General features: G+C 38.8%; 1 protein-coding gene across 1 annotated transcript in view; it reads left to right on the top strand.

The window, feature by feature from the left end:
- The window catches only part of MALRD1 (MAM and LDL receptor class A domain containing 1), a 260927-nt gene that overhangs the window by 22332 nt on the left and 214500 nt on the right, over nt 1-24095 (top strand). The window contains exons 7-10 of the mRNA XM_061352209.1: nt 3926-4083; nt 9721-9813; nt 11489-11696; nt 21204-21350. Of these exons, the coding sequence (XP_061208193.1) occupies nt 3926-4083; nt 9721-9813; nt 11489-11696; nt 21204-21350 (606 nt within the window). The remainder of the gene's footprint in view (nt 1-3925; nt 4084-9720; nt 9814-11488; nt 11697-21203; nt 21351-24095) is intronic.

The raw sequence follows: 24095 nt of genomic DNA, 5'->3' as shown, positions 1-24095 counted from the left end.
GGAACTAGATGATCTTAAGGTTCTTTCCAACCCTAACTATTCTATGATTCTATGAAATTATAACCACATATTGCAACTGTAAAATATTGCATAACAAAGATTAAATGGAGAAGAATGTGGTCCCTTATAAAAATATTTTCTTTGGAATGGAAGTTTACAGACTCTTTAGAAAAGACAGGCCTGGCAGGCGCGGAGGGCGAGTTACCCTTTATGTTAGGGATAGGCTGGAGAGTATCGAGCTCTGTCTGGGGACAGGTGAGCAGTTAACAGAGAGTTTGTGGGTCAGGGTTAAAGGGAAAACAGCGATGGGAGACATTACTGTGGGGATCTGTTACAGACCGCCTGATCAGAAGGAATCTGCAGATGAAGCACTCTATGGGCAGAGAGGAAAAGCCTCACGCTCACAGGCCCTCGTTCTCATGGGTGACTTCAACCACCCTGACATCTGTTGGAATGACGGTACGGCCCGGCACAAACAATCCAGGAGGTTCCTCGATTGTGTGGAAGACAACTTCCTTCTGCAAGTAATAGAGGAACCGACAAGGAGAGGTGCCATGCTTGACCTTGTGCTCACACACAGGGAAGGGCTTATTGGGAATGTGGCACTGCAGGACAGCCTTGGATGCAGCGATCACAAGATGGTCGAATTTGAGATCTTCAGGCCAGGGAGAAGAGCGTGCAGCAAGCTCACTGCCCTAGACTTCAAAAGAGCAGACTTTGGCCTCTTCAGGAACCTGCTTAGTAAGGTTCCATGGGATATAGCCCTAGAGGGCAGGGGGGCTCAAGACTCTTGGTTGGTCTTCAAGGATCACCTGCTACAAGTTCGGGAGTGTTGCATCCCAACTAGAAGGAAGTGCAGCAGGAGGGTCAGGAGACACCCTTGGATGGATAAGGAGCTGCTGAGGAAAATTCAAATGCAGAAAGAGTTTTATAGAAAGTGGAAGCAAAGACAGGCGGCCTGGGAAGAGTACAGGGATGTTGTCTGGGAAGCTAGGGACCAGGTTAGGGAAGCTAAGGCCCAGTTAGAATTAAACTTGGCTAGGGAAATTAAGGATAACAGGAAGGGATTCTACAGGTACATAGCAAAGAAAAAACAGATTAGGGAGAATGTAGGCCCACTCAGGAAGCTCTCGGGTGAGCTAGCTACACAGGATTTGGAGAAGGCTGAGGTTCTGAATGACTTCTTTGCCTCGGTCTTCACTGGCAAAGGCTCTGACCACACCACCCAAGTCTTGGAAGGCAGATGCAGGGACTGTGAGAATGAAGACCTTGGGCCCACTGTAGGAGAGGAACTGGTTTGAGACCATCTTAAAAATCTGAATGTGCACAAGTCCATGGGTCCTGATGAAATCCATCCGTGCGTCCTGGAGGAGCTGGCGGATGAAGTTGCTAAGCCACTGGCCATCATATTTGAAAAATCATGGCAGTCAGGTGAAGTTCCTGATGACTAAAAAATGGGAAATATAACCCCCATTTTCAAGGAGGGGAAAATGGATGACCCGGGGAATTACTCAGTCTCACCTCTGTGCCTTGCAAAATCTTGGAGCAGATTCTCCTGGAAGGCATGCTAAGGCACATGAGAATCAACAAGGTGCTTGGTGACAGCCAGCATGGCTTCACTAAGGGGAAATCCTGCCTGACCAATTTGGTGGCCTTTTATGATGGGGCTACAGAACTGATGGACAGCGGTAGAGCAGTTGATGTCATCTACCTGGATCTGTGTAAAGTGTTTGACACTGTCCCACATGACATCCTTGTCTCTAAATTGGAGAGACATCAATTTGATGAATGGACCACTTGGTGGATAAAGAAGTGGCTGGATGGCCGCACACAAAGAGTTGTAGTCAATGGCTCAATGTCCAGCTGGAGACCTGTAACGAGTGGTGTCCCTCAGGGTTTGGTTTTGGGACCGATTTTGTTCAACATCTTCGTCGCTGACACGGGCAGTGAAATTGGGTGCACCCTCAGTAAGTTTGCCGATGACACCAAGCTGTGTGGTTCGGTTGATACGCTGGAGGGAAGGAATGCCATCCAGAGGGACCTTGACATGCTTGTGAGGTGGGCTGATGCCAACCTCATGAAGTTTAATCATGCCAAGTGCAAGGTCCTACACCTGGGTCAGAGCAATCCCAGACACAGCTACAGGCCGGGCAGAGAAGAGATTCAGAGCAGCCCTGCGGAGAAGGACTTGGGGGTGCTGGTCAATGAGAAAATGAACATGAGCTGGCAGTGTGGGCTTGCAGCCCAGAAAGCCAACCATATCCTGGGCTGCATCAAAAGGAGTGTGACCAGCAGGTCAAAGGAGGTGATCCTGCCCCTTTATTCTGCTCTCGTGAGACCTCACTTGAAGTATTGTGTGCAGTTCTGGTGTCCTCAGCATAAAAAGGACATGGATCTGTTGGAACAAGTCCAGAGGAGGGCTACGAGGATGATGAGGGGACTGGCGCACCTACCATATGAAGACAGGCTGGGAAAGTTGGGGCTGTTCAGCCTGGAGAAAAGAAGGCTGCTTGGAGACCTCATAGCAGCCTTCCAGTATCTGAAGGGGGCCTACAGGGGTGCTGGGGAGGGACTCTTCATTAGGGACTGTAGCGATAGGACAAGGAGTAATGGGTTAAAACTTAAACAGGGGAGGTTTAGATTGGATATAAGGAAGAAATTCTTTCTTGTTAGGGTGGTGAGGCACTGGAATAGGTTGCCCAGGGAGGTTGTGAATGCTCCATCAGTGGCAGTGTTCAAGGCCGTGTTGGACAAGGCCTTGGGTGATATGGTTTAGAGGCGAGGTGTCCCTGCCCATGGCAGGGGGGTTGGAACTTAATGATCTTATGGTCCTTTCCAACCCTAACTCTTCTATGATTCTATGAAAAGACACTTTCTCCATTAAGCTTGAAATAAACTGCAACATCCACATTAGATAAGTTGCATTTAGAGACATGAACACAGAAACAGCACACTCAAGACCTTTAATCAGTCCTTGTTTATTAATTGAATAGGTGCTTCAGAAGGCAGCAACATATTCAGTGGCTCAGGTGTGGGGAGAAAAACATGATATGATACTTGATAAAAACTATTTAGCCTTTTTATTTCTGACAAATTAAAGACACTCTTGAAAGGTTGTAGTACTCTTTCAGATCTCTGTAGGGATGCTTTTATAAGGGGCAGTAGGTCAAGAAGAGCAGAAATTGCTTTTCTGCTTCAGATAGAAAGACAATATGTTCTCAGCATTTTATTGAGGAAAGTTTGGCTGAGAAGTGAAGACCTTGATTACATGGTGGAGATGCTCCTGCCACCTGTAGCAGTAAAGCAAAATACTTACCCATGCCCCCCCCTTTTTTTTTTTATGAAAAGTCTACAGAAATATTACTGTAAAAAGCACTTTCAAGCATACTTTGTGTAAAACATAGTGCAAGAAGGAAGCAAACCTGGTTTAAAATATATTTGTGGTTAGGTATTGACTGGTTATAAATGTAACGAGGCTGAATGTGGACTCCTTAAGGTTTTAATGTGCAAAGTAACGATTTCATGATACTACCAGCTGGTGCAATTCTTGGTTGCTGGGGCTGTCTGTGAGTCGAAGATACATATCTATCTTGTCATGTAGGTGTTTCCCATTACCATCAAAGTCACAGTCAGCATGATAATCAGATTCCATCATTAGCAGGTTGGGTCCATGGTTCAATTGCAAGAACTGGGGATTGGACTAGATGATCTTTTGAGGTTCCTTCTAATCTCTAGCATACTGTGAACTCAGTCCTTATTTTAACTGATTAATGGGAGGGTGCATGAGGGGGGAAGATTTGTAAAAAAAACAACCCAGAACGAAAGCCCCCCCCCAAAAAAAAAAACAACAAAAAACCCCAAACCCAAAAACCCTACCTAAAAAAAACCTGCCTTTTTTTTTTTTTTTCTGTTAAATATTTTTCAGGACATTCTGAGTGGTTGGAAGCTAATGGCAAGACATTATACAAAAGCGCTTATCTTAACAACTCCATGTGCCACTGCTTCAGTAAGAATTGCCATTTTCAGTTTCATTACTCCATGGCAGACAACAGTGTTCTCAAGGCAGTACTGTTTACTAATCAGGTAAGAAGACTCATGTATGCATTTGCAAAGAATAAAGATACAGCAGCCCAGGTGTTACCAGCCAAAACACAAGGAAATATGCCTTCTAGCTTGTGCCTGCCCCCAGAGTTAAGTTTGTCTAAAACAGTAACTTGATATGATTTCATTCATCTATGCAATTATAAAACCTGGGTATTTGCCATCTCAGCTATTAACTAATTTGATGAAGGAGTGTTCTGCAATAATACTTCAAGGACAAACCCCAGCTATTAGAGAAATTAAATAATTTGGGAATTTCAAGGGGTAAAAAAAAAAAAAAAATAAATCTATAGTAAGCTTTTCTAGCCCTCTTCCCATTCTGGAAATGGGAAAACAAGTGCTTTTCCCGAAGGAGACAAATCAAAAAGGAAAGTTGCTGGCTCAGGACGTATGGAAAGTTCTTGTTTAGCCACCAGATTTGCTTTACTCAAGTTTTAGAGCAATAATTTTCCTATTTTTCTGCCCATTAGTAGACAAAATGGCCATGTCAAACTGAATCACAAATGTCAGTTGAGCACTGATAACCTTTTCCATCTTTCTTACTTCTCTTGCCTTGTGGAGACTTTCTGCTGTTAGAATGCTCCCTTTTGAAAGTATTGTATAATATGGATGTTATTGTACCACTACTTAATAATGAAAGTAAGAACAATACAGCCGGTCTCATTAAGTTAATGGATCTCATATCCTGATGCTGATGTTGAATTATTATCACCCAGCAATACAAGTATTTAAAAAGACTGGTCCACTTCATGCACAAAGATAAGATGCAAACAAGCCTGAAGTGTAATACTACCATGCGTTTAAATATGGGAACAGGTAATGGAAATGCCGTATTTCTTTCCTACTGTGTTTTCAGCTATTCATAAAAACAACTCCAGGCTCTTGATTTCTTTTTTTTTTTAATTTTTTTTTATTTATGAAAGGGAATAGTTGTATTTTTCTATGACCCATTACTCTATCAGGGAATTGTAACATAATCAGTGCTCTGGTCAGAGTGCATGGAGATTTGTGCTATAGTACTTGCCAATAAATTACCCGGTGTGACACCCATGGCAACCTTGAGACAGAGTAGGAATACTGATCTCAATGGTTTACCAAAGTAGCATCAATGGACCTGATTTAAGAGTGTTCCTTCCCTGAAAATAGAGCTAAATATGTGAGCCAAAACCATGAGAAGACCAGCATTTGAATTCCTATAGAACTGGGAGCACAAATTGAATCAATTGATAAAACAGATACTTACATACGCATTAGAAGAACATTTTTTGGCAGTTATTACATCAGTTCAGTCAGCTGTGTTTCCACACCTTCTTTTAGCCCTTTGATGTTTTAGCTATTAAATTTCTTCTTCAGTCTGGAGTGTATTTATTGCACGTAGACTTATTTAAAGCTGATATGAATTATCATACTGCAAAATTTGCAAGAAAAACATTCAGAAACATAAGCTTATGCTGCTAGCTTCAAAACCAAAACCCTTCTGACCCTGGCAGACAACAGAGCTGCTCTTCTGGAGGCTGCCATTCAAAATAACCTCTCAGTTATACGGCCCAGTAACATGCATTCTCTGTACCCCCTTTATTATTTTTATTGGTCAGAACTTCTTATCTCCAAATAACTCTTGCTATCTCCAACCACCAACAGGCCTGACACAGAGACTGGATTACATTTAAAATACAGTTTCAGTCCTGTTCTTTGAGGACAAGCAACCCAATTGTTGCAAATATATCCCTAGACTTCTTCACCTTTTCAACAGATAGGTCAAAGATTAAGTGAACCTATTTTCAAATACAGATATTAAGACATCAGTTGGAAGACAGGAAGTTTAAATTGCTCTTGGGTGTGAAAAAGGAGAGGGAAAATGGACTTTTTTTTCACCAACAGTAACCTGTTGTTGACTTGTGGTCCATGATAACCTGCAGCTTTTCCTGTTTCATTGCTGGCTTGGTAAAGTCACTCTTCATTCAGTGCTACTGCATTTGATCATTTGTTTTTTTCCTTTCCTATCTGTGATTCATGCATCTTTTAACTTTGTGTTATTGGTTTGAAACTTTTTCTTGTATACTGACATCAATTTAGATTCTAACGATGTCCTTCGGGGTGCTTGTAATTTCTCCCAGTTTTGTGTTGTCCACATTTTTCTAAATTTTATTTTTCATTCCATTATCCAAACAGTCAGCACTATAACTATGTCAGGCCTTGGAACAGACCTATGCAAAGCCCTGTTATAATTGTCTTTTATCAACATTTCCTCTTTTAAAAAAGGTTGCACTCATATTTGTGCACCCATTTTAAAGTAATTCTGTTTGTACCAAATCTCCTTGATCTGCTTAAAGAATGTCCCATGAGATTGTTAAAGACTCTATAAAGTACTTTCTACTTTAAGTTTGCTTACAATTATTAAAAAAAAATAATAAATTCATCAGATGCAGCTAATGTAGATTTGTCACTTCCTAATTCCCTAGCTGCTTTCAAGATTATTATTAGCAATCTGTTCCAGTGTCTTAGAGGTTGTTCAGCAGGTTTATAATTGCATGGTCTGTATTTTTCACTTAACTGTAATATATATCCTTCGGTCTCCCTTTCCTCTAGTATCCCACAGATTCTCCTTAGGTTCCTGGAGTTGTTGATAGTAAGATATTACTTATGTAGTAATTTTCTGATTCCCTTCCAGTTTCAGTACTTCTGGCTCATAAATATTTGTAATATCATTCTTCTATTCCAGCCTGTATTTGCATTTGCGTTTGGCAATATTCCTATCTTAAGAATATGAAATATTAACTGTACTAGCTGTCTAATGATTTTCTGATAAATTTTAAAGTTTTATGTAAAACATGAAACAGAAAGATAATGTTGACTTCCCTCTACCATTTGCCATTCATTACTTGGTCATTGTCCCCATTAAATAATCGGCTCATAATTCTTCCTTTTATTTTCTTAATCTTTACATCATGTATGGCTTACACACAGATGGAAATTAAATAATAAAATATAATTTCAACTGATGTTTATATGTGCAAGCATATTTGTATCCTAATACACTATTTCTGTAAGTGTTCAGCAGCACTTGCAAGATGCATGCAAGTACACTTCTTTGCAGAAGTTAAAGGTAACCCATTAATCATTGTGGGGGGAACAAATAAGCTTTTGTTCCAAATTATTTTCTGAAATGAGAAAAGCAGGGACAAAACGGTGAATGCAGTTCAAAATATGTAAGAAATAATAATAAAAAAAGTTGTATTTTATAAATGAATTTGATAAGAAGAGATCACAATTCTCTTCCATCCTTCAAATCTGAGTAGCGTTATCTCTCAAAAAAAAAAAAGAGCCCAAAAGCAAAGCAAACCAACAAACAAACAAAAATCCCCCAGCAAAACATCCCTCAATAAAACCCAAACCCAAAATATCCCCAGAAACCCCCAAGACAAACCACTGCAGGAAAAAGAAAGAATTCTTGGCATTTTAGCTTTACAAAAAACTGTTCATAGATGGTAAATATATCACAAGGTGAATAGAGTGAAGGTATTTTGAGCAACTGCTCCCCTGCATCAACAAAATAAATCTCAAGGGAAAGTACTGGAAAAGCAATACATTCAACATTTTTAAAGCAGGCTAGTGACGCAAGGGATGTGCTAGAAGTGTTAACCCATTTGTAGTAAAGAGGCAGTAGAATCTGATAAGCAGGATGAATACTACAGAGAAAACATTGTGAGGAAGGGAAATAATACTACTACTAGACTTGTATGAAATCAGAAGGTAATGTCTGTTGCATGGAACAATAATCAGTTTAAAAGTTGTTGCATCTGAGATGATTTACAGCTGTCAGTGTAAAAAAAACTGCTCTAGAAGGTTTGGATACTGGCACATGCACAGAAAACTCAAATTTACTGTGTCAAGCTGTTTTTATTAACATGAATTTGGGAGCAAGAGGGTCATGGGGATGGGTATGTAAGCAGTTAATTGAATGTGAACAAAATTGTAGTATCCAGATGCATCAACTCAAATAAACAGCCAATGCAGAGTGCTCCCCCAAGGTACACAAATGTGTTTGGAGGGTTTATTTATGTACATATGGGGGAATATAACCCCTTTGATGTAACCTTATCTAGGTGTTCCTGCTCCAGCAGGGGGATTGGACTAGATGATCTTTTGAGGTCCCTTCCAATCTCTAACATACTGTGATACTGTGAATACATTAACTAAAATATTTTTAAAAGCAGACACTTAGCCACAGGCTATGGTTTTAACTTGCCATGTAGTATGGTTCCTAGTACATCACCTTTTTCTGTGTTTATGTGTGGGTATTGTAGGCTAATAATGGTAATAAATTTTCTTTGAAGTTGTACTATTTAGCTAAATGAAGCAAGTTTTATGCAGAATTAAGTGTGCTTGGCTCTGTGTTGCAGTTTTCCAAAACTGACCTTTGAAAACAAATTCAACAGAGATTTAGACTTTTAGCTTTGTTGATATGTTGTAACAGTTGAAACCTTGTTAAGGAAAAGAGCAAAAATAATTGGCTACTCATCACAAATCCTATCAGTGTTCTTCTGCTCACTCACATCTCTTGGACTATCAAGAATTATAGTTTTTATTTTTATATTTATATTTATTTTATTGCAAGACAGGAAATAAGATAACTTGCCTTGTCTATACTATTGATAATATTTCACACACCTAACATATCCCCTTTTATTCATCACTTGTAAGGTAAAAAGTTTTTATTCTTTTAATTTCTCTGCATACAAGAGGTTTTCCATTTCTATTATCCTGCTTCACAACTTTTTTTTCTGAACTGCTTCTAATTCTGTAATATCATTTGTGGAAAATGTAAACCCAATACTTTGCACAGCATCCTAAAAGAGGTCTCAATATTGGTACTTGTAATGGTAAGTCTGTTTGCATGTGTAACCTATAATAACTTTTCATTGTACTGGCCTCAGCATCTTCCAGTTAGGATCATGACCAGAAGCAGAATAAGCATGAGCTGTTTTTGTTGGATTATGAAATCAAAAGGGCTTGGATTGCTTGTATAAAGGGAGCATTACCACATTTGGTACTCTCACTACTATGCTTAGGAGGTGGAGTGAAAATGGCGATTGATGTAACTCAGAACATGACTAGGAATTGTTAGGTACTAATCTGCATGCTTTACAGATTAAAAAAAAGGGGGGGGGTGAGTTTTAGCACAGTTAGTTAGGTAATTTTGACAGACCCTAAATTCAGTTCTAAGAAAACTGAATCTAATTATAACACAACACAATATAAGCAGTTATTTATGAAAAAAAAATTGATGTAGAGAGCACCATGGAAACACATTGTTAAATTCAGCAATAACATGGCTTAATTTACATATTAATTCAGTTAATTCTACTAAGACACCTCCTGATAATTATATTATTTGCATGTTTAATCACAGTAAACATATTTTGTTTCTTTTCTCTCTCATGGTGCTCAGTGCTAAGACTGCAAATGAATATGTGAAGCTCTAGTTCCTCACATATAGGAACTTTGTATATGTGGTTGTTTGGCTAGGAAAAGAAAAGATGGAGTTCAGGAAATGGCCTTGGTAATTTATAGAGGAACGAAAATTAGCTTTATGACATTTTATTCTACATTTTACAGGAAGAACATATCTTGTGGGAAACCAACATTATGACTAAGAAGGAATGGGTCAAAGTAGATATACGTCTACCAACAGGGACAGAAAACTTAAAGGTATGAATGAAAAAGGCACATGTTCGATTTTTAAAGATGCTTTACTTTATTGTTTGTAAAGCTTCCAGAAAACTTAAAAATTTCTTAATTATATGTAGCCCGAAGGTCTTCCTATTCTTCATTGCATTAATATGAGTAAAAGCTCTGGTTATAGGTCAACAAAACATCCACAAAGATGTCACATGTTGAAGCTGCTGGTCTTTAATCACATGCAAGAAAATGAATGCAAATCTCACCATGTTATAGTTAGTCATTTGAGGTCATCTCAGGTGTTACCAACTCATTTAAATACAAATGCTATTAAGTGAGATGATGTGAATGGTGTTTCTGGGACTTCAGAGGAAGGATATAAATAAGTAGATGATGCAGTATCTTCCTCCTGAATTTTCAGGCATAGAGAAGAATGCAAAGTTGCATATAAGTAATTCTTAAATTAATTTACAAGTTTGTTTTATCCAATTTTTACATTTATTTTTCATAATTAAATAACCGTATTTTATTGTCTCAGCCATCATCTGAAAAGGTAATCTCTGTGAAAGGACAAAGATTCAAGTCTACTGCATGAAATGTTTTGACATATATCCAAATGAATGAATGCATTTCAGGAAGTTAGTAGAAGTATCTTCTTGTTGTTGCTTGTCTTTCCTTTTCCCACAAGGATAAGTGTGAATAAGCAACCAAATGTGTAATAAGACTATTGGATCTAAAAATAAACAAAAGGCTGCCAAAAATGTGTATGCATGTATGTAGAGTCAAAATTCTGCATTAATGTACAATGGCGGCAAGGATCACTTGTACTTAGGGAAGGAGAAATACTATCTTTAATTATGCGAATGTGTGATATTTTCATTGAAGCATTAAATGTTTGAAATGGGAGAGAATGGATAGTTTTAGAAGGCTTTGTCATTTAGAAAAAACTTTCTAGTGGAAGATAATGTCATATATCATTACTGATATATGCCTCTTGAGATTTCACTCTAACCTTATTTGCAGGCTTCGGGGGGGGGGGGGCAGGGGGCATGTTCGACCCTTCTGCTTATGTCTCAAATCACGTCTGTTCTGGTTTCCTTCTGTTTTGTCTGATATTCTTTTCGAGCTTTCCTTCCAATGCGCTTTGTCCCTCTTGCACATGACTACTTTCTGAGATCAGTGCTCTGGTCATGTCCCAGCTTGTCAAAACCCACAACTCCATTTTTGATTTGTGCCTCCAACTCCTGCTCTTGTCTCTCAGTGGTTTCTTTCATTGTAATCTTCATCTTTCTGATGAATTCAAGCTTGCTTCCTCCTGCTTGCTCTTTTAGCTCTGGTAAAAGAAACTTGGAGAGCACAAGTGTGGTAATCTTCTTCCTTTGAGACCCAGCTGGTCTCCACAGTGGCCAGGAGCAAAAGATGTTCTTTTGAAATGTCATTCTTCTATATCATCCTTTGCAAAATCTGGCTTTTAATTAACTTCATTCTTGGAATTCATCAAACCCTTTTAGCTGTAAATTTTCAGAAGTTTCAGCTGAAGGTAGTCATGCAAGATTTCAGGTTCTAATTTGAAATTTGTACTTGTGTTGTAATGGGAAGTATGCAGTACCTTTTAACAAGTGAAACATTGCTGGTTTATATAAATAAAAATCAGGCTTTCTCTGCTGTCTGTTAATGCAAATATTTTAACTGTAACAATCTACAGCTTATGTTTAAAGGAACATTCCAGAGCGGAGCAGGTTTCATCTGTTTGAATAACATCCAGCTCTTGGACACTGCACCATCTGAGCCACCAGGTTTCTGCTCCTTAGAAGAATTCACCTGCACTGATGGGCAGTTCACAGAGCCTGGATCAGCCTGTGACTCTCACCCAGATTGTTCCGATGGCAGTGATGAGGATCCAGCAGCCTGCTGTAAGTGAATTGCTTTGCTTTAGAAGGATATTGTGCCGAAGAGTATTGCGAAAGCCTAAACAGATTTATCCCAATGGCTAAAAAAAATATTATTTATATGGCTTTTTTTCCCCCAAATAGTTAATGATGTTCAGGTTAGTGACAATGTTTGTAGTGTTTTCTGTCATGCATTTTTTCTTCCCATTGCTTTCTATTTCTCTGTCTGCTCTCAACAATATGCTCTGGATCCAAATAGCAATTTTTAAACTGTGTAGAAATGCAACTTTTTACATATTTTTGCTTAAATGTATCCCCTAGGTACAATGTGCATAACCTCTACTTCCCTAGTTTTCTAATTTAAATTATGAGTTAATGGCAGCAAGTACATTAGATGACATGAAAGTTATGTGGTGTTACAATTTACCATGTAAATCACATACAGTTCAGAAGCTACATCTTACTCATGGTCTTCAATTGAAGGTAACTTTGCTTAGAAGCCAGAGTTTCTGCTGCAAAATCAAGAGCAAAAGAAAATAACAGTTACTGGAAGATGTCTATAATAATTCTGAAACACTTTATATCTCCATCTGAAAGTAGCTTTAGAGACCCTATAACTTTCTAAATGAATATTATACAGTCGACATTTGTATGCATATTTGCCTGTGGTAGTAATGTGTGTCACAGGTTTAAACTTTGCATTCTTTAGGATATTGGCAATGATGCATATTTGTGCTGGGAGGTTGTCGTGGTTTAACCCAACCAAACAGCTTGTTCACTTACTCCCAGTGAGTGGTGCCAGGCTGGAAGCAATCGAGGCCCACGTTAGTCCGCCCCCCCCCTTCCCCAGGGGCTGCCGCCCCCTTTCCCCGCTCCCAGAGGGGTGGGGAGGAGAATCGAAGGAATGCAACTCCCACGGGCTGAGATAAGAACAGTCTAGCAACTAGTGTACAATACGAATCACCACCGCTACCACCAACGACAACAATGATAAGAGAAAATAGCAAAGGAAAGGAGTACAATACCACGCGTCGAACCACCAGTCCGACCCGGCTGACCCCCTCTCCTTCCGGGTACCTCCCAGTTCCCCCCTGGGCATGACATGCTGTGGTATGGAATACCTCTTTGGTCAGTTTGGGTCAGGTGTCCTGTCTCTGCTTCGTCCCGGCTTCCCCTCCTCCCTGGCAGAGCATGAGACTCACAAAGTCCTTGTCCAAACCAAAACATCATTTTTATCAGCTTTGTTCCCAGCCCGAAAGTCAAAACACAGCACTGCACCAGCTACCAAGAAGGAGAAAAAATGACTGCTGCTGCTAAACCCAGGACATTATCCATCCCTTATTCCATACCATTCACGTCATGCTCAGATCCTACATTTTCAATATACCATCACTCCGATCTCAGAGCACTTCTATCTTAGTGCAAAGACTAGTCCCTATAAAGCTGCTGAGTCCATCTGGTCCACGATGTCAGGCTCCATCTCTTGTAGCAGTCTTTCAGAACAGGAGAGGCCGTGTGCAGTATTGGGTCGTTGCCTGCTGATGCTGATCATTCCCTTACTGTAGAACTTGTCTGGTTCTATCAAAGTTCGCTCTCTGTTGGGATGATGGTTGAAGGGAAGTCAGGGTTAGTCGCTGGTGGCCTGAAGACATCTGGTTGATGGGCTATTAAAGTATTACACAGCAGGCAACAACATACAATTAAGCTCATTGGCTGTTTTCCCCTAAAATTAAATCCCCTTGAGGTACACATCGGACTTCCCCATCATCCCGCATTACCCACCAAGTGTATCCAGGTCCCTGAGCAAAAGCAATCCCATGAGTGGGTTTGCCTTTACTTGAAGCAGGAATAACCCAGACTGTCTTCCCCAGCAAATTCTTCATATGCACCACAGGAACTTTGTCCCCCTCTACAATATGTAAAAGTTCCGATTGGGCTGGGCCAGCTCGGTTGGCAGATCCTCTGGTGTTGACCAACCAGGTGGCCTTTGGTAAGTGTGTATCCCAATGCTTGAAAGTTCCCCCACCCATTGCTCTCAGTGTAGTTTTTAACAGCCCATTGTACCTTTCGATTTTCCCAGAGGCTGGTGCATGGTAGGGGATGTGATATACCCACTCAATGCCATGCTCTTTGGCCCAAGTGTCTATAAGGTTATTCCAGAAATGAGTCCCGTTGTCTGACTCAGTTCTCTCTGGGGTGCCGTGTCGCCACAAAATGTGTTTCTCAAGGCCCAGGATAGTGTTCCGGGCAGTGGCGTGGGGCACAGCGTACGTTTCCAGCCATCCGGTGGTTGCTTCCACCATGGTAAGCACATGGCGCTTACCTTGGCGGGTTGGTGGCAGTGTGATATAATCAATCTGCCAGGCCTCCCCATATTTATACTTCAGCCATCATCCTCCATACCAAAGAGGTTTTAACCGTTTGGCTTGTTTAATGGCAGCACATGTTTCACACTCATGAATAACCTGGGCAATAGTGTCCATTGTTAAGTCCACCCCTCGATCACGGGCCCATCTATATATTGCATCTCTGCCCTGATGGCCTGAAGTGTCATGGGCCCACCGGGCCAAAAATAATTCACTTTTATGTTGTCAATCTAAGTCCATCTGAGCCACCCAGGACAGAGGTGCAAATTAAAATTTTGTGTATCACTCGATGTCAGGATTAAGAACATTGATAATCATAGAATCATAGAATAACTAGGGTTGGAAAGGACTTTGATCATCTAGTTCCAACCTTTCTTGAGAAGACTTTAGGGATTGTATTTATCTACAAGTTTGCTTGTTTTTTTTTTAACTCACAGCCTGAAACTTTAATCTTTTAAATTATTTAAATAACCATGCAGAAGCCATGCCTAAAACAAGTAATACATGCAAATGATGAAATAACATTTTAAATTTTAAGCTTTATACTGTTTTATCTCTGGGTGAAATCTAACACAACATTAATGTGTATAGGGCGTTCTTTTCTGAGATCTATTTTCCTTTTTTACAAGACTTGACCCTATGCTGCTAGCTCTGCGTGTTTGCTGGTAGGAGTACAGAGAGTCCTCTTATACTCTTTAGGAGGAAGAATTGGATGAAAGTGAATAGCACTTTATAAATTGGATTTTATTTCTCAGTGATTCAGTGTTCCCACTTCAGTAACAATGTGAGAGAATTGTGGTGAATAATGACTAGGAGTATAGAAGAATAATTTTCGGTTTTAAAAGGAAGATGAATAATAATTGTCCCAGCTGAATGGTAGCTGTTCTAGTACTACACAAAGTAAAAATAAAGATAACTCTAAACGCTTACAGGCAAGTATATTTGGATGTAATGCTTTATACTTTCCAATTTTACCTTTGTGTCTCAGATGCTGGACATTGGCACTGGGTAACCAGAAGATGACAACATAACCTAGTTATAGCCATTATTTTAGGTTTAAACAGAGACCACAGTGGGACTCACTCTTGAAAATACTGCTTTTGTTACACTCATGCAGATGTGCCAGAAAGCTGAAAAGTAAGCAGAAGAAAGTCAGATTAGCTCAAATGTCTCCGTACTGTTCTTTGCGGCATCTCCAGAATTAGGGTGCTGGGGCAAGGACTGACAGAAGACCCAGTCAGTACAAAACCTTCTTTGATAGCTCTGCCTAGTGCTTCTCTGCCTGCTGCTGCCTCTGCATTAACTTGGTTTACCATGTGGCACTGATTTACGACTAACTCTTAGTGTATTTCAATTTAAAGAAAATACCACACTCAGTTTAACCTGAGACACAGGGTTTGTGTGCTTCCTTCTGTTGAGGCAGTCACAGGATGAAGATGTATTGTTTTGTTGGTGGAGCGCACAAAAATACTCATCCCCTCAAAAAAGGGTGAAAGAAGGTAATTTTCTACAATATAAGTAACCTATGTTGTATGCTGCTCTGACTACTGTCAAAGAAGAAAGAAAAAAAGAAAAAATAGCCATCTTCAAAATAGTAATAATTGTTTTTTAAAGTTGGCTCACTTTAATAGCTAATATTGTCTTGGATACCTCACATAGTCCTTTTCAAGGAAGTGGACCCTAAAGGTGGAATTTAGCTCATCAGCAGTTTGGTTGGCTTAAAAGATTCACCTTTCTGACACTTTCTGCAGCCTTGAACAAAAGAGACCTAAAGGAAAAGTCATCATCTATTTCTGTCCTTTGTTCTTTTCATTCCAGTATGTACACCTTCCATGTGATTTGGAAGTTGTACACTGTAATATTCAGAATGCACTACATCTATTCACATTAATTTTCAGTAAAAATTCCTGTCTGGTACAATAAAGCATATTTTAGCTTCTATTCTATTAGGTATGTTAGCATCTATCCTTGGATACATCCTGAGTAGTTTCCTGTCATGAAGTACCCTCACGTACAGAAAGAGCTGACAGAACTCTATACTGAATGAAAATGAAAGCAGGCAGCTGTTACTTAGCAGTGTGAAGGATTTCCCTCTTTTTGAGGATTTTCTTTGCTTCATTATAATTGGAAAGTATTTATTTTTGTTTCTCTTTTGCTCATGTTAATTTGACATGAAAAAGTCTTATAATAACGCATTTTATGAGAACATACACATATGTTCTGCAATGTTTCTTAAACTTTCTGTTTAATTTCTACCCATTTATATAAATGTATATTTAAGTATATGAAACTAGAGTCTCAAAAAATTAGGAACTTGTCTATGAAGCACACATGAGTAACCAAATTTATTTGAGTAGTTTTCTTGAAATCAGTACATCTAATGAAATGAAAAATTGAAATGAATATTTTCAGTATTAAATTCTACATTTTCATTATGTTTATTCAATATCACTTGAGATCACTTCTAAATTTCATATTTTTCTGTGATTAATAAATTATCAAGACATAGTTAATATATTAAAAAAGAGAACGTGAAACACATCATACAAGTGTTTCTGAAAGGAAGCTTCCTTAAAACAGCTGTCTTTAACTCTTCTGGTTTTAATTTTGCATCGCCAGTATTAGTTTACATATTTCAGCCTTTCATAGGATTTGTATAATTAATGAATAGGAAATATGTAGAATGAAGGAAATGCATAATTTTATAGCTTGTAGATTTTACTGCATTTTATTTACAGTATAACAATTTACTATTGCAAATCCTAGAAACCTTCTAGAGCAAATGAACACATATGCAAATCTTTTTATTGCCACACTACTTTAAGGAAGAATATTTTTTTAGTCTAAAACATTTGTTTTACTACGTACTTATGTTTCCTGTGGCACATTAATTGTCTGGAATTTTCGATACCTGTCTATCGATCTTGTATACACATGTGGAGAAAAAGAAGCTACATCTACATCATTTTCAGATTTCATTGCTTACAAGCAGTGCATAGCATTGCCTTTCTGTTTCGCCTGAACAGTTACTTCAAAGTAAGCATGCTTTCTGCAGACCCAGGGTCAACATGAGGTTCTTTTCACAACACTAGTCTCTTCACTCTAAGTCAGGTAATTGAGTAGTTTCAGGAGATGAGGCCATCTCACCTAAGGGACTCCGGTGTTGTGAGACATCTGTCTAATGACGTATGACATAGGGAATTTCAGGCTACATGACCTATGGCCTACAATCTTTCTCAATCCTTTAACAAATCCTAAAGAAATGAAATCAGTCACAAACCGGTAGGGATTTTGCATAGGTAGTAAGAAGGTATAGGTGTAAACCTTTACTTTCCCCAAATGACATTTAATGATAGTCAGAAATGACAGTATTAATGACAAAGTAATTACATAGAGGTGTTTTGGTTGCTGACCATACAGGTAGTTTATACTTCAAATTCCATAGGAGCTTGGATGCTGTCACACTGAGTAAGGGTAGGAGCCCTCCTTATTCCATATTTATTAGTCAGGGAAATGCTAATCTGATGGAGAGACAAGCTGTGCATTCCCTCTTGTGTTCATTTGATTAAGTTGCCAGAGTAGGACTGAAAAGCTTCATCCACCTGCAGGCTAGCAAAGTTGAGGCAATATTAATTGGCTGACAACCCAGCCTACCTAACAAGACTGCTTTGCTTTTTTTCCACCAGGAGGATCAAGAGGAGCTGGAATAGGTGCAGGGTAAGCTAGGCAAAGAGAAAACATTTCCATTTAACCTCCCAGTGCTTTTGTTGTATGTGCTTTATTGCTTGTTTCTTTTTTGAAAACAGAGATGTGGAAAAATGTTTCATGTTAATTGAAAAATTTTCCTGGTGTATTTTATGGCTTTAGTAAGCTCTATGTATTTTTTGAAATTCAAGGGAACACGTTTGGGGACCTTTTTTTTTTTCTGGTTACATCTTGGAGTTGTTTTTTTTTCTGAGCTGGTGTAATAATTTACTCCTTCACTCGTTGAAGTATACTTATATACCCGTATGAAAAAAAAAAACATACTGTTTTTCAAATTTGGCTTATTATTACCATGAATGGAGGTTGTTTCTTTTCTAATTTCCTTTCTATTTTGCTGAATTATAAATAGATGGAATGGTAAGAGGTGCAGTAAGAATAGACATAATGTACCAGATATATGTTTTGTGTGTGTTTAACTTACATAACTGCATTATGGCTCCCCTAAAAATGTAAGTTGTGCAGTCACCTATTTTCCAGCTATGGACAGTGAAATATTCCCTATAATTACTTGAAGGCTCAAATAAAAGTGTAGAGAAAAAGCTGTGAATCATAAAAATTATGCACTCTTTTGATGGGAATAGAGCATTTCTCAAAGTTTATTAATATTTGAGCAATGAAAAAATACATTGAGAAACTCTCTCTTGCATTTGGGTTTCAACCAAAGCACAGAACTTTCTTTTTTCAGGCTTGATTAAATATTTTCAAGCACTCCTAAATTTTTAGAATTAAGTAGGGATAAAATTTAAGTCAAAGTGTTAACTCAAACAGTAGGATTTCACTCAAATTATAGCCTTGATGTTCCCTGGCATATCAACACTTTTAAAAAAATGAAGCATTACTTGCAGAAATTACATATGGTGGAACACTTTGGCTTGGTGAGTGCTTCTGGCTCAGTGTCTGCATGACTAGATGTTTGTATAGAGCTTGTCATTTTTAATGGCAGGTACAGTGAAGAAAAAAAAGTTAACATCAAATGTGTGTCCAACACTGTCACATTTAGTGAACTGGAGCAGCTTTCCCTGCCTCTCTTTCCCCTTCTCCCCCCTGCCCCCTAAAAAACCTCAAACCACAACACCATGAATGTTCTTCCTACCTATATAATTGTGTTCAGATTTGCATAAAGTTTGAAAAAATGGCTGAGCAAAAATTTTTTCCTGCTGTTTGTTCATTGTTGGGGTTTAAACCCAGCTGGTAATTCAGAACTACACAGCTGTTCACTCAACTTCCCCATTCCTGTCTGAGTGGGATGAGGGAGGAGAACTGAAAGAATATAAACCTCACAGGTTGAGATAAGAACAGTTTAATAACTAAAACTACTGCTACTATTAATAATAAGGAAAATAAAAAGGAGAGAGAATATAAAAATAAAAGGGGAAACAAAACAAACAAAAAAACCCAAACAGAAGTGATGTACAATACAATTGCTCACCAACTGCTGACTGATACACAGCCCAACCCACACAGCGATCTGCCCTTCTGGGTGGCTCTCCCTAATTTCTATACTAGGCATGACATGCTGTGGTATGGAATACCCCTTTGGCTAGTTTGGGTCAGGTGTCCTTTCTCTGCTTCCCCCCAGCTTCTTGTGCCCCTCCACAGTGTTAGAAGTTGTACTAGCAGCTACCAATATAAGAAATGAAGATTTCAGACCTCTCTCTTCCTGTCGACCATCAAGGGCAGTGATACCTTGCTGCTTCCTTAATTCTTCTAGTATACTATTTCTAAATGTAGCCTTGACAGTCAGCTCTCCAGTATGAGCCAGTGAAGAACACCGAGGCTGGTGTTGAACCATATTAATGACAGCAGATCTGGTGTCACCAGCACACGAAAGATGTTGCTGTTCATATTGCGATAACTCTTCTCGTGGTCTGAAGTAAATCAGGAATTATTGTTTTCTAGTTAAAAGAAAATAGGATTTTTTTTAATTACTATGCTAAATCCTTACTGATGTGTAAAACATTAATCATTAGTGCCATCTTGACTTTTCTCTCATGTTTAAACTTTTATTTTAAATTTGGCCGGCAGCTTCCATCTAGGAACAGGGTTTTGGTTGCTTAGTATACAGCAGAGTAAGTTCCCTGTGTCTACATGGTTATTTATTGATGCCTTTTTGGACATTACTATGCAGCCACTGCAGTCAGCTTCTTGCACAGAAAACCTTCTGCAGGTTTTAGGAAGGCCAGGAGAAAGTGATATTTTAAGAGAAGAATGTTTGCTTTTACACGTCACATTGGTTCTCCCAAGGCTGTTTAGTAAGGAAAGCACAATGCCTAGTTATAGCATTAATTACCATACAGCAAAACAGCTCAGTCTTGGATATCAATTTACATCCTCCACCTTAATGTGTTAGGAATTAAAGTTTAATTAACAAGGTATCTTGTAGAAAGCATGAGAATTCTGTAATTAAATAAGTTAACCAAGTTTTATGTTTAACTAATATACTTCATTAAACAGGAAAGCATGCTTCATTGAATTTTGATATACATAATGAATCCAGATAAAAGATACTGATATTTTTTATTTACTTTGTTCCTTAAGATTTAACTGCTCACATAACCTCTTTATACCAGGAAGACCTTTATTGTGGAACTTTACTGCTGTGGTGTTTCAAACAAGGTGTATTTGATTTTGGTTTTGTACAACCTGAAAATTGGAATAATGTGTGTAATCATGTCTGAGGTTGATATGATAGCATAAATATGCCATGAAATCTGGAAAGTGACAAGTTCAAAAGTGATGTCTACAGTTGTGTTAAGTGACCCAAAGACTTAACATAGGGCTTTGTAAAGCTGTTCTGGACTAGGAAAGAAAACTCTCAGATTATACAATTTTTTAATCAAAATTACTAATTGTGCTCTAGAAAAGAAAGAGTGTGTGAGATTATACAGTTTAAATTGGTCTAATCCATACAAACTAGGAAAATGGCCTCTTACTTTGCAATAAGAATTTCTGGGAAACCTAAATAATTCATAAATTTAAATCTAATTTTGAAAAATAAAAGGAAGTTATAATTAATCTTTACTAAACACTAACTAAATTTGGTGTTTTTTTTCCACACATGCATAATTAACTTTACCATAGAATTAATCTTTTATAAATATATAATATTACTTTCATAATCATCAGCAACATAGGTACAGGTCTTGTATTTCATACAATATATTTTATTCTCTTACAGGTGGTTTCCTTTGTGGTTCTAAGTTTAATAAGGGAACTGCTTGAACTTTTATTAATATTCTAGAATTTTTTCTCCATCTGAAATAATGATTTCAGTGAAACATATTAGTGCTTCTTTCAAGACTCCTTGTACATACAAATACAAAATAATTATAGTTGTGGCATTAAACTGTTGTATAAAATTCAGCTGAATGTTATCTTGTTGTTGTTGTTCTCAAAACAGCTAATTATACTATATGTGATTTTGAGACTGACCTCTGCGGGTGGAAGCCACTAAGCATAGGTGATGCAGATTGGAACATAATGAAAGAACAGGATCCCCTTGACAGGAGACTTCCTGGCAGAGACTGTACAACTAATACTGGATGTGGTGAGATTTCTTCTATTTTCCTCCTATGTTGAATATTTCTACTTGTAAATGGTAACAGGCTGATATTAAAAACTGATTTGAAATGGATGCTGCATTGTAAATATATAACATAAGCAACATTACAGAAAGCTAGTGTTTACAATGCTCTTTTGGATGTAATTGGGTTACTATGCCTTTGTAACCTTCATTTTCTGCTGGGCCAGTCAATGAGGTATGAGACTTGATGCAGCTTTCATTTTTTTGAGACACTAACCTTTGAACTGGCATAGTTAAATGTGTTCATGCGTTTCATAAGCAGCTTTGTAACCAATATTAACACAGGGAGCATTCTTGAAAATATTATTTGGAAAAAACATCACTGTAGCTTTTTGCAGAATGCATGTAAGCTAATCAGTTTTGTCTGGGAAAAATAAAGTGAGTGTAATATGGTTTGAACTGTTCTTCCTTTGGCCCATAGTTCCCATACAATGCATTTGGCTGGAAAAAGTGTATTCCTGTAGAGGGCTGGTTTTAAGAATTTTTCCAGAATGAAAATGCTATTACAACACAGTGCCTAAAACTGAAACTGCCTGGCATGTTTGTCATTGTCAAGTAATATTGACAAATATTCTGTGACTTTGATTTTATTAAAATGTATTTATTATACTGCTTCCAGTGGAGATTAGATTACTTTGAAATAGTTTTTTTAACAATCCATATTATCTTACAGCTGGACCTTCACACTTCTTCTCTCATGTTCATGGTAAAGGAACATGAAATATTAAGTAGTCCACCTACAGCTCTCAGAGGTAGAGGAATTCCAGTATTAAAATTCACCAGAGTAAACCCCAGTAGGGTGTATGTGTGCGCATGCTGTATAGTAACTCTAGGTGCACAGTCACGTGCCTTTTTTCCATTGGCTCCACAATGCTGAAGTGCACCAAAGTTGCTATTTACTTTCTCAGCAGCTACTTGATTTTTATTGGCTCTCTAGAGTGGCACTGGATCTGCACTTCAGTATTGTCTGCAAGCATTAGTGTGTCACAGCTGTCTTTTGGGCACTGATGTGCCTGTGTCTTTCCCATGTGGGTTATTCTAGGTGCTGGTGAGATCTGAGGTGTAATGTGGTCATAATGAAGGCTGCTGGTAGAAACATCTGCTCTGCAACCTAGGCAGCATGTTAAATTAGCCCTTATGGAGCTACGTGCTGTGCACTTCAACTACTTTGATACCTGAATCATTACAAGTTGAGTTCACACTTTCATGTTGCTGTAGGCTGAAGCCTCAAGCAGATCTCTAGGTTCCTAAGTAGCACCTCTCAAGCACATGTAAGTTAGTGCAACAGTCTTTCTGAGGTGGTTTTGTACCCATCCATCACTGTGCCTGCTTACAGCCACATGATGGCTTTAGAATTAGTCTTCCAGAATTTGAGCAAGTTTTTGCCAACACTAAATCAAGGTCTTTCAGGTTGCAACAGTTGCTTTTGGTATCGCAGACTGGTTGTCTCTCCTCTTACCTGGGGAGGGCAGTGGCAAATTTTGATTAGTGAGTATCTTAACTAAGCTATGGAGCCTCAGCTGCAAATTAAGAGAGGATCCTTTGAAGTACCCTTGCAATCCAACTGGGACAGCTTCCCTCATGCTGTGGAGCGCAGCACGACTGTTTGTACAAGGAGCTGTAAGGGTCACCTCTTTGTGCCAGCCTTGCTAAAAAGATGTGATTATTCACATGGGGCTGGTCCTAACCCTCTGCTGCATTATGTATCCATGGGAAATAAATGGCTAAAGAGCGTGACTGTGGCAGAACAATAGCTGATTTTCCAAGATGTAAGGCACTATGTGTAATATCAATGCACAAACAAGACTGAGCCTTTAGTGTTGCTGTGCACAGACTTTCATGAAACTCGGTATTCAGCAAAAGCAGCACTGACGGCCTTCAAAATATGCTGCTTTAGGGCCTCTTGAAGATGTTTATCCCTCCCTACCTTTGTCTGAAGCGCATCTGCTGTAGTTGAAATCCAAAGGCAATTCCTTTGCCAGAGTTCAGATTAGATCTTTAATTAAGTTTTCATCCCCACTAGCACAGACAAGTCTGTGGACCCCATGAGAAAATATAGCTTATTCCATTGGCTCCCATGGTCTGCAACATTGTTAGCATGCTTAAAACTGGCTGGACTGCACTGAGAGTGAATACTGTACCCTACAGGAAATTAATTTTTGTTCTAAATTCTGTTTGAAACATTATTTAAGCCAATTAAAATGTGTCCTTCAGGGATGCCAGCTGAGGTTTATGCTGTTTGATCTCCAGGGTGCTCAGTGTTGCAGCTCCTGCAGTCCCTTTGCTCTTGCCAGACTGTGTGAAAAACAGACAGACACCATGTGAAGGTGTTGGGAAAGAGTTGTAGTGTTTGGAGGATGAAAGTTTTTTGCCTTAAGCGGATGGATGAAACAATACATCTAGTGGGCCTGCAAAGTAAAGCCCTCGCAGAAGCAACATCTGCTCCTCCTTTGCAGGGCTCTGTATTTACTTCCTCCAGTTTAAGTGCTTGCAGGCACCATTACAGGGTAGCATTGGTGATGGCTGCCCACATACCCTTTTTTCCTTCTCTCTCTTTCCTCATCTCTGGGCTCAGTTATGTTAATTTTCCTGTAAAGGAAAGAGGCAGGGAATGTTTAGCATTCTATTTTGCCTTTGCCTGCATAGGTGATGTTTGTTGCAGCCTGTTACAAAACCCTACGTGTTATCCACAGAGACTGAATTGATGGC

The sequence above is a fragment of the Neopsephotus bourkii genome, unplaced genomic scaffold, assembly GCF_033783945.1.
Source record: "Neopsephotus bourkii isolate Nb327-2 ecotype Australia unplaced genomic scaffold, CSIRO-AGI_Nbou_v1 NB_53, whole genome shotgun sequence".
Classification (NCBI taxonomy): domain Eukaryota; kingdom Metazoa; phylum Chordata; class Aves; order Psittaciformes; family Psittacidae; genus Neopsephotus; species Neopsephotus bourkii.
This window is presented reverse-complemented; position numbering and strand designations above follow the sequence as displayed.